The 12,500-nt window shown below is 25.4% G+C and overlaps 1 protein-coding gene across 1 annotated transcript in view; it reads left to right on the top strand.

Moving 5' to 3' along the window:
• Positions 1–12,500, top strand: part of LOC136081869 (SCO-spondin-like) — a 105,548-nt gene that overhangs the window by 87,675 nt on the left and 5,373 nt on the right. Inside the window, exons 20-23 of the mRNA XM_065800172.1 lie at positions 2,388–2,474; positions 4,973–5,166; positions 8,870–9,131; positions 9,528–9,848. Coding sequence (XP_065656244.1) covers positions 2,388–2,474; positions 4,973–5,166; positions 8,870–9,131; positions 9,528–9,848 — 864 coding nt within the window. The remainder of the gene's footprint in view (positions 1–2,387; positions 2,475–4,972; positions 5,167–8,869; positions 9,132–9,527; positions 9,849–12,500) is intronic.

Raw genomic sequence — 12,500 nt, forward strand, 5'->3', positions numbered from 1 at the left:
TTTGAGCCTATAGAAATGTTAGAGTGATAACACTGAAAATAATTAACCACTATGCTACGGAAGATATATGTTAAGCACTTAACCACTATCCTACTGAATATATGTTGTGTTAAAACAAAACAAAAAAATTTTTTTTGACAATTGTAATTAATTAACACTTTTCAAGCGAGTTTTTAAAAAAGTGCAACTATATTGCATTGCTGGTATAATTTATAAAAGAAATATTTGAAAACCACAACATTTTTTTAAATGAAAAAAAAATACTGCTAGTAAAAAAATTACATTTTTTTTAATGAAAAAAAAATACTGCTAGTAAAAAAATTACATTTTTTTAAATGAAAAAAAAATACTGCTAGTAAAAAAATTACATTTTTTAAGTAGAAAAATTTTCTTTGTAGCTTCCATATTTTTGTTATTCTTTAATAATATCTGTTCAATTTTCTTCTGTAAAATTAAGAACCAAAAGTAAAAAAATCATACACTTTATAACTGTTTAAACTTCAGATCTTCTGTAAAAATGTTTTTTTTTTTTTATAAAAACTTTTAACTTAAAAAAAGAATTATAAATAAATCAAGTCAAAAAATCACATTTTTTTTAATAAAATGTATATTTTAACTGGAACCCTGTATAATTTTTTAAATATTGATATATTTAGCGGTTTGTGCAATGGGTTACTGGCTTTTTTGTTTACTGACTCCAATCATTGCAATTTTTTGCAGATCATACTTATATGACATAAGTATAAACATAAGTTTTTGGAGTTTGTTCCATGTCTGGAAGTTAGCTCAAACATAAGAAAACACTAGATCTGCGCCTGTATACAAATTTATTATTATGCATTAAACTTTTAATGAAAAACATGAAAATGATGAACATATATCAAATAAATATTTCCCTTACACTTAAATTTTTTTTACTTTAAGTCTACTAACAACTTTACTCCTGAAATCTTTGTTTGTAAATTTATTTGAATATGGTAAAATTATTATATTAATTTCAAATACATTTTAAATTTTGGAAGCTGATTATTACAATGTTTTTAATTTAAATACATTTGAATTTATTTGTGACTGTTCGTAATTTATTTTAAATTTATGAACTCTGTTAAATAATTTATTATTAAGTATGTGCTAACCTTATCATGATCTGTAGGGGCTCTATGAAAAGAATAGGTCGGTGTTATGGTTTCTTTTGTACCCTGTCTGTTTATTTTTTTTATATATTTGTGTTTTTTTTATTATTTATATTTTCATATTTATTTTATATTATATATTATTTAACTTAATTTTATTCTATGTGTGATGTAAATAAAGAGATTGAAAGAAAAAAATGGATCTATTTTATTTTCTTGAGTATTTCCATTGATTTTTTCCTAACTAATGATCCTTCGAGAAGATTGGAAAAATTGGTTGTAAATTGCTTTAATTTTGGGTTAAATTTTTTACAAATAGGCTCTGAAGAATAAAGTTTTTTTGCTAGTTTACTGAAATATATGTTGCTTTTATATACCATGACAACTTTATCAAAATTTTCTTGTTACTAACCTGAGATGATGATGATGGTATCTGGCTGGTATCTATCATTAAATGTAAAAATCTCTCTTTCTCAACAGTTTATAGGTTAGGTATAGATGTAAACAAAAACATATTTATGTTTTTTGAAAAAAATAGAAATTTTAAAAAGTATAATAATGTTTTTGCTGTTACTTTAAGACTAATTTTCTACTTACTTCATGAGAAATTTATCTCTTATTTCATGAGTGTGCACTCTACTTGAAGTTTTTGTAACTTGTTTTACATAATTTTCAACAGATTACCTATGGTACGGCCAGTAAAGAACCTTTATAAGTATTGATAAAAACAGTTTAATTTTAGAAGTTGTTAGACAGCTAGTTAGAACTGTTCATGAACGGACTCCTATGATATCCGCTTTACTCATATCTCCGCACTCAAGTTCAAAATAGGAGTGTTTCTTAGTCTTGGTAATGAACCATTCTTTTAAAGATCCTCACTTCCAGTATCTCCAATACCAACTATTTTATTGTTAGCTACAATTTTATACTCTTTAACAAATTTTGCAAACTCCAACTTAAGTACTTTTCGTGGTTATATCAATTAAGAATGTTTTACAAAGTATTGCAGTGAGGGAAGCTGGAAACAATGTTACTCCAAAACATTTGACTCCCCTGCCCCATTGAGTTATGAACATATTCAACTTTATTATTAAAGAAACTTATTTTTATTATTTTTATATATATAGGCTTTAAGGTTTTTTGATTTTATTAAAAAGTGATATAATTTTTTTTTTTTCATAACATAGATATATATAATAAAATAGTTGATAAAGACTTGTTGTTTTTTGATTTTTTTTTATATAATTATTTTAGGCCCTGCTGGTGTTATAAATGTTCTAGAAAATGTGAATGAATTTTTTAAAATTTATTTTGCATCTAATACTGGAATGCCAATCACAGGTAGTTAATAAAATTTAATTTTGTTTTGATTTTTTTTACTAGTTTTATTAAACACAAAATCTATTTAACATACAATTGCAGTCATTATAATGAATACTTATGCCAATACATTCTTTTTTTGAAAAAAAAAAGGAATTCTCTTTGACTTGCTATTATGAAAATGTCATTAAAATGAAACAGTATATTGTGTAAACAACTCTTCATTCGCAGTTTATGGATAGCAAATGAAAAAGCACTAGCTAACAGCTCACTTTAAGGCATGTGGGATTTTATATTCTATTTAGATTACTTGTACCACTGAGTAGGTCATTATTGCATTTTTTATTTTTCAAATTACTTTGATTAGCAATATAATGTTGCTCTAACATCTAGACATCATGAAGATAATTTTTTCCATATAAAGCATTTCAACTATTAACACAATTAAATTTAAAAAATTAAATTAAATCACCAAATTTCATTATTTCAGTCAGATTTAGTTTGATTAAAATTTCTTTGTATGATAGGTGTCTAATTTCTGGTATTGACTGCATGTCTCTGCACATTTTAAAGTATATCAACATCATTTTCAAAATAAAGATTTCATACTTGCACAGCAACTTCGAGATTTGGTCTTAAGTATGTGCAATTCAGCTTCTTGAAAGGTTCACAAGCTTTAAAATTGAAAGCATTGACTATAATTTACTACTTTTTTTACCTAATTTACCCAACTTTTTTTACCCAATTTACTACTTACTCTTGAGGCTACTGCTCTGATCTGCATAAATCATAGATTTCTAAATCATAGAATGCATAGATCTCTCAAATCTCTTTCAATAATTGCTGTTAATAATTTAATCTTATTCTCATTATTAGTCATGTATTATTCAAAGTTTTGATTGTGTTTAAAGAACATTGTTTTAAATTTATCAATATTAAAATCCATACTACATTTAAATATCCAGTTTAACTTATCAATATTGTTTTACATATCATCATGATCTGTTGTAGTATTAACCACTGCAATAAACTTATCATAAAATTTCATATTGTTAGTTATTAGTTTATTTACATAAATCAAAAACAATAATGGACAAATTGAAAAAAAAAAAAAACCATAATGAGTAAGTTGAATTTTCTATCGAAGGTTGATAATTTTATTAACAAATGTTTATGTGGACACAGTTAAATGCTTTTACGAAATCACTATATAAAACTTCAAGTGATTTTTTCTTCCTCTATACTACTAGTAACAATATATCTTACTCAAAAAGATTTGTTGTACAGCTTCCACCTTTTCTAAAACTATGTTAGTGAATAGCCTTAAGTTTATTGGAAATTGAATAATTAATTACTTTGTCTGCTATAATTTGTTCTAAGATCTTACATTGAATAGAGTTAAAAATATTGTTCAATAAGTAGAAGGTTTAAGTTTACTTTTTTTATTTTGTAAAGAGGAGTTACATCTACTTCCAGTTACATCATTCTTCCAGGATTAAACCACTTAAAATTGACTTCTTATAAATAAGAAATAATGGTAAACTTAAATCATTTGCATAGTGCTTCAATATGTGTGGATGAACACAATTAGGAATAGTAGATGTTCTAATTTCTGTTTTTGTTATATAGTTTCATACCAGTGCTTTAGAAATATATATTTCTTCTAACATAGTTTTGCATCTAGTTTTAAATTCTGTTAGTTTCACCCAATGTTCAGATGTCTAAACATAATTACAATAGTTCTTCAAGATGCATGCTATCTTTGCTTTATCAATAACAATGATACCATCTTTATTTTTAGCTGCTTTAATGTTATTTTAAATATATTTGTATATATATGTGTGTGTGTGTGTGTGTGTGTGTGTGTGTGTGTGTGTGTGTGTGTGTGTGTGTGTGTGTGTGTGTGTGTGTGTGTGTGTGTGTATACAAAACAATAAACTTACGACTACAAAAGTAATAACACTCTAGTCACTAACTATAACAGTAATAAAACTATAATAGTGTTATTACTTTTATAATGCATTTATAACTTTTATTTCATTCTTTGTTCAAACAAAATAAGTAAATATAAAATAAAATAAACAAAATAATTCCAAGTTTTATTTGAAGTAGAAAAGCATTTAGAAAAAGTATATTGGATATTTAAATAATATTAAAAACCTTAGAAACTTTAACTAATTATATATATATATATATATATATATATATATATATATATATATATATATATATATATATATATATATATATATATATATATATATATATGTATATATATATATATATATATATACATATATATATATATATATATATATATATATATATATATATATATATATATATATATATATACATATATATATGTATATATATATATATATATGTATATATATATATATAATTAGTTAAAGTTATTATTATATATTATTTTGTTTGAACAAAGAATGAAATAAAAGTTATATATTTAATTATACACACATAATCTAGTATAGAAAAAATATTTTTTTCTGTTATAGGTAAATCTTTGAAAGTAATGTTTGAGATTCAAAATGCTGTTTCTGCTGAATATGTTTCAGTTGATCCAGCAGCTATTGGGCCTTTTAAAGTTCTGTTAAAAAAATTAGAAAGGATACTATTAATAGCTGCTAATAGAGAATCTTTTGACTTTGCTCGTATCACCCTGGGCAAATTGTTATTCTATTTTTTAAAAGTAAATATTTATCTTCTACATTGATCTTAGCTATTTTATATATATATATATATATATATATATATATATATATATATATATATATATATATATATATATATATATATGTATGTATGTATATATATGTGTGTGTATGTATGTATATAAATATACATATATATATACATATATATGTATGTATATATATACATATATATTTACATATATATATACTTATGTATATACTTGTTGATAAATGCATATATATATATATATATGTATATATATATATAAATATATATATATGTATGTATATATATATATATGTGTGTGTGTGTGTATGTTTATAAATATTTATATATACATATATATGTATGTATATATATACATATATATATGTATATATGTATATATGTATATATATATATATATATATATATATATATATATATATATATATATATAAATATATATATATATATGTGTATATATATATATATTTTTATATATACATATATATATATTTATATATATATATATATATATATATATATATATATATATATATATGTGTATGTATATATATATATGTGTATGTATATATATATATATATATGAATATATATTTATTTATATATAGTAAAATGGGTTAGTTTCGCCACTTTAGAAATTTCGCCACCAATAGGTTTATATCTACTTTTATAACTAAAACATAACTCAGGAATAAGGTTTTTTTTATAATTCAAATTTCAATTAGAAGAAAAACAAATTTCTTATCAAATTATTTAAAAAGAAATCTTCTTTTTGTGAAAACTTGATAAAAAAAATTAATTGACAAAAATAATCAATAAAAAATCAGGAAATTTATTTGCCTATTCTTTTTTAATTAATATAGAATCTTTGTATTTTTTTTTTTTTTTTTTTCGAATTTTGATCAACTTCAAAGATATTGCAGAAAAACTAAATGGGTTAATTTTGCTACCTATTTATATTAAATAGAAATGCGTTTTGATTGGATAATTAATATTATTTCCCTTCCTCTTGTTTTGGTAATTAATTTCTCAGGTCATGCTGGTCTTATAATCAATTCAAATTAATTAAATCGATCAATTATCAGCAACAATACCGCGTAACTTAATTAGCAAAGAGCTAATGGAAAAAGCCATTACAAAAATTTAAGCTGGCGAACTGAGTTGCAAGCAAGCTGCAAAAATTATACTGTATACCTCGTAGGATACTAGGAGAGAGAATTCAATATCCAGAAAGGATAACTGGGGCTGGTACATCAACATATCTCCTAAAATATCCTGCATTTCTTAAAAAAAAAAGAAAAAATAGGTAAAAAAGGTGGAGGGGGGGACATGCCCCGATACCTCTCGGTATCAATGACCATGCCCCTACTTATTGAATATTGTTAGATTTCTTTTATTTAACTGATTGTAAATATTGTTTTTAAGATTTATAATTTAAAATAAAAAATTTATGTTGTAAGTAACTAGGTGACGAAATTCCCCCAAATTAGATTTTATTGGGGTAGTTTCGCCTCCCCATTTTTTCTGTTCTAGTTATTTGAAAAAAAAAAAAAAAAGTTAAAGTATGTAATGTTTATAAAAATGTTATTAAGAAAAAAAAAAAGTTTCATTTTTATTTTTAGTTCTCAAGTTATTTAAATTGAAAGAATTACTAGCGAAGTTATATATATATATATATATATATATATATATATATATATATATATATATATATATATATATATATATATATATATATATATATATATATATATATATACATATATATATATATATGCATATATATATATATATATATATATATATGTATATAAATAGATATGTATATATGTACAGTGGGTGGCCATTGAAATAGGGCCATCACGTTTTTTGTTATATTGTCAGCATTAATTCACCTTTCAAATGTAAAATTCACAATTTTTCATAATTATTTACGATTATTACGATTTATTATTACAAATTATTGTGTAGGCAACACTATTTTGTTGCTAGCAACACTGTATTTTGCATGTTTTGACAAGTAAAATCGTGAAATTGTGTTCAGAGACCATTTGTAGAGTGCCAAAGCTTGTTGTGTGTGTGTTAAGGATCTTTCTTTAAACGTTATTTTTAACCGACTTTTTTACAAAATTTTAATTTTTTAAGTGTTTTATTAAGTAAAAGACTTCTTTGAAAGTAGTTTTCCAAAAATATACATTATTTCAACTTTTTAAATAATCTTTTACATATTATTGTAGTGTGTTTATTTGTCTTTTAAATTTTTAAAAGTTTCTGACAATGGGTAAAAAAAAAGATGTGAATGTTTGTAAAAAAAGTGAAATAATGTCACTTTTAAGCAACACTAACTATTCTCAACGAGAAATTTCAAGAAGAATTGGCGTTTCTAGGCAGACTTGTGCAAAGAATAGCATCAAAAATAAAAAATGGCAAAAACCCTATATCCTCACTCCGTAAAAACTGTAAAGGAAAATTATCAGGAATATTTGCTTGGAGAATAGAAAGAAACCTAGAAAAATAATAACAACATTGATTAAAGGTGCTGGAATTATTATTAGTGATCGCACAGTCAGGAGATGCTTAGATGAATTAGGCTTTAAGTGTTACCGTCCTGCGAAATAACCAAAATTAACGCCTGCCATGAAGGATAAAAGACTGAAATGGGCTATAAAACACTGCATTATGACAACAGATGAATGGAGAAAGGTATTTATTTCTTAAACATGTCATTTTCTGCTTGATTTCTCGATTTTCTTTAGATTAATGAAAGACTAACATTTTTTGAAACATTTGTTTTCAGGTGTGCTTTTCTGATGACTCCACATTTCAGATCTTGGACAACAAAGCCTCATTTGTGCGACGAAGTGTGGGTGAAAAATTTAATCCAGACTGCATTATCGAGACAGTAAAACATCCATTGTCAATTATGGTGTGGTCCGTTATATGTGGTAAGGGTACGGGAAGGCTTTACATAGTCCAAGGGACAATGAGGCAGGACCAATACAAAGAAGTTTTGGAGCAAAAGCACATTACTCAAGTCTCGGAATGGTTTCCAGATGGCAAATTTATATTTATGCAAGATTCTGCCCCATGTCATATGGCAAAATCCATTAAAAAGTTTCTTGGAGAGAAAAAAATTCCACTGCTGGATTGGCCAGGAAATTCCCCGGATCTTAATCCTATAGAAAACCTGTGGGAGCTATTAAAACGGGAGGTTTCTTCAAAAGAACTGGTGACAAATAAAACCCAGCTTATTGAAAAACTAATTGAAGGTTGGCATCGAAACCCTCACATAAAAGAATTGGCACAGAAATGCATTGACAGCATGCCACGGAGAGTAGAAGCTGTTATAGCAGCAAAGGGTGGATTTACAAAATATTGATAACATTACAATTTATATATATAAAAAAAAAATTCGTTTGTTTTTATATTTATAATGAATAACTATTCTTTAAATTTTTAATTATTTTTTACCCTAAACCTTTATTTTTTTTACATTATGGATAAAATTTCACAAAAATGTGTAAAAAAACTCAATGGCCCTATTTCAATGGCCACCCACTGTGTATATATATATATATATATATATATATATATATATATATATATATATATATATATATATATATATATATATATATATATATATATATATATATATATATATATATATATATATGTATATATTTTTATAGAAAGGAATGGCTGATGGTCTTCCAATTCACACCATTAGTAAAGCATCAGAAGATTATTTAAATTTGATTAAATCTCAAGTTGGTAGCAAAAAGTTTTCACAAATAGTTTCACCTGAACTGGGAAGTACTTTGATGTTTGTCATAGATACAACTTCTTCTATGTCTAAAGTAATTAATGCTGTAACAAACATCATTAAGGCTCTTATAGAAGAAAAGAGTCAATATAATTTGGATTACATATTGTCACCATACAATGACCCTGGTAAGTCTTTAAAAAATTTACCAAATTTAGGAGATACTTATTTTATTTTAGTAATAAATTACTTGAGACTTAAATTTTACTGTATTTTAGTAATAAATTACTTGAGACTTAAATTTTACTGTATTTTAGTAATAAATTACTTGAGACTTAAATTTTACTGTATTTTAGTAATAAATTACTTGAGACTTAAATTTTACTGTATTTTAGTAATAAATTACTTGAGACTTAAATTTTACTGTATTTTAGTAATAAATTACTTGAGACTTAAATTTTACTGTATTTTAGTAATAAATTACTTGAGTTTTAAATAAACTTTATTTTAGTAATAAATTACTTGAGATTTAAGATGAATGTTGTGACTGATAATTTTAATATTTTTAATTAATATTTTATTAGATATTGGACCAGTTGTTCACAAAAGAGGAAATCAAGTGTCAGAATTATTAGATGTAATTAGTAAATATAAAGTGTATAATGGTGGTGATTGTCCAGAGCCTGCGTTTGGTGGTATGTTAAGTGCTTTTAATAAAAGTCCTCAATACGGAAGTTCGATGTTTGTTTTTACTGATGCTAGTGCAAAAGATGGTTCAAGGTTGAATCTTGATGCTTTAAAAGCTGTTGCTTCATCTTATGCATCATCTATTACATTTTTTGCAAATCCCATGGGTTGTGATGATGAAATAGATAGTTTTGAAGAGATTGCTTCTTATACATCAGGTATTGCATTGTGTTTTAGTTTTCATTACTCAAAAAAGTCTTGCTATATTATTGTATTGTTCTAAAAGAATTAAGAAATATATGGCTTTAATAAAATGTTACTAATGCGTCACGGCCGTCACAAAAAAGTTTTTTCTTGGCTTTGTGTCAGACTTTATAAAACTACAATTATAATAAAAGTAAAGATACTGATGTAAATTTTATCATTGTTTCATTTTTTTTTTTAAAAGTACTTCAGATCATCTTTTTGAATTGTTACAAAGTATGTTACAACTATCACAATATATTTGCTCTTCCATAACTGCTTCTTGTTTGTTTTTCCATAACTGCTTCTTGACTTCGATTTTATTTTTAAAAAGTTTAATTGCAAACAAATTTTATAATAAAGCCAAGTTAAAAATCGATTTTATTTATTGTTTCATTTGCAGTTTGTTTACTCATTAAATTGTTAAGCTCTATAAAGTATTTATTATCTTTTTATAAATGTGAGTCATTGATTTCAAATCATTGATGTTAAGAAATTATTATTTGTTAAGAAATAAAAACTTTTAGCTAGAAGGCAATTTTTTCAGATTAAATGTTGTATATAGTTTGCCCTGCAATGTTCATTCGATTTTATAGTTTTTTAATAACATTTCTTGGGTTTTTTTAAACCATAACAGAGCGTATATTACAATGAAAAGCTATTATGTTTAATAATTTTTTTTAAACGCTTAAATTAGCTGCTGAAAGATTAAAGCAAAAAACAGAAAAGCCTTGTTGGAAAAAGAATGAAAGAGAAGTTATCAAACGAGTTATTATAATGAAGAAAAAGAAACAAGCAAAAGCATAAGGTGAAGGTTTGCAACCAAAGGTTAAGAATGAAAAAAAAAACTTCTCATTTTCTTTTTTTCACCCAATAATTCTTATAACTGCAAATTGTTGATGAGAATGGCATTAAACAAATATTTATTTATATTAAAATATATATTTTAATGTTATTGTTTTCACATAATATGGGTTCTTTTATATTAAATACAATTTTATGGACAAAACTGGTTTTTCCAAAGTCTCTAAATCAAAGACAAACTATTATAGAGCAGTTAGGTGCTGAATAAAGCCTAGCCTTATTAATAAAACTACTAAAAAAAATATGCAAGTTTGCTTCACATCCGAAGAAATTGTAAAAGTAAAAGCATTTTATGAAAGTGAAGATATACCAATAATATCCTGGAAGAAGAGATTGTATTGAAATTTATGGAGTAAAAGTTCTAAAGCGCTATTTAGTTATGAATTTAAATGAGTTGCATCAACTGTATTGTGAAGAGAATGCCAGCAAATCTGTTAAATTTACTAAGTTTTGTGAACAATGGCCTAAATACATTCCTACATGCAAAGGCACACCAATTTAATCATGTAAGTCACTCAAGCCAATTGAATTTTACTTATTTGTGTGCTGCTTAAAACATGTGCTTACCTGTTCTTGAGAAGTAAAATACTTTTTCCATTGCATTGCAACAAATGGTTAGAAAACTATGCATTCAGCTTGTTAGAGATTTGATCAGCCCAAGTTAAATGATTTGGCACAGGATTTTGGCCTATAGAATAAAGCTTCAAAAGTCCTAGCATCCAGGCCAAATTAGAAAAACTTGAACAATGAGTGAAAGTATCTTTCTTTCGAACTAGAGAAAGTAAATTGCAGTAAAGTGCAGCGCCTATTTGGCATTATGTCTGTCTTCGTGAAGAATATGGAGATGTAAAGAGAGTCATTGAGTTATTACAGTATGAGAAGCATCAGTAGACAATCTTTGTTAACCTTAAAATGGTATGCTTCCTTATCTGCCAGCAATGTGGTTACAAAAAATATACTTGTTTTCTCTGTATGTGGAATAGCAGAGCTTGAGATAAGTGTTTGGTTAAAGTAAACTGGTCTCCACGATCTTATCTTAAACCTGGAGATTTAAACATTTTACATGAACCGCTTGTTTGAAAATAATATTGTCCTTGGTGTCCTAAAGCTTGGTAGTGAAAATGCTGCCAACTGATGGCGACTGTTTCAAGTGCATTGTCATTGCATTCTCTAGACTGTCAATTAAAAAGATTAAGACAGGTGTCTTTGATGGTCCACAAATTCAACAGTTTATCAAAGATAAACATTTTACAAGAACTATGTCAGATCTTGAGAAGAATGCTTGGATATCATTTAAAGACATCGTCAAGAACTTTCATGGAAACACACGTGTACATAATTACTAAGAAATTGTTTAGCAACTTTTGAAAAATTATAAAGCACTTGGTTGCAATATGAGTATTAAAACTACATTTTTTCCATAGCCATCTCGCCAATTTTCCCTAAAAAATCTTGGTGCTCTCAGCGATAAGCAAAGAGAACGATTTCATCAAGGCTTAAAGGTTATGGATGAATATTATCAAGATAGATGGAGTGTACATATGATGGCTGGCTTGTTGGAGCATTAGACGCAATTAAGTCCTCACGCTGAACATTCTAGAAAGAGCTATAAATGTACATTTTTACCTTAAGTACTTGTAAAATTTACATTTTCATTAGCCATATTTGTAAAAACATTATTTGTGTTAAATAAACATCGCAGACTACCCCGATTGTTTAATTTTCTATTGTATGGTAATGTTTGGAAAAAGAAAGCTTATATC

This window comes from Hydra vulgaris, chromosome 06 (assembly GCF_038396675.1).
Source record: "Hydra vulgaris chromosome 06, alternate assembly HydraT2T_AEP".
In the NCBI taxonomy this organism is placed as follows: Eukaryota; Metazoa; Cnidaria; class Hydrozoa; order Anthoathecata; family Hydridae; genus Hydra; species Hydra vulgaris.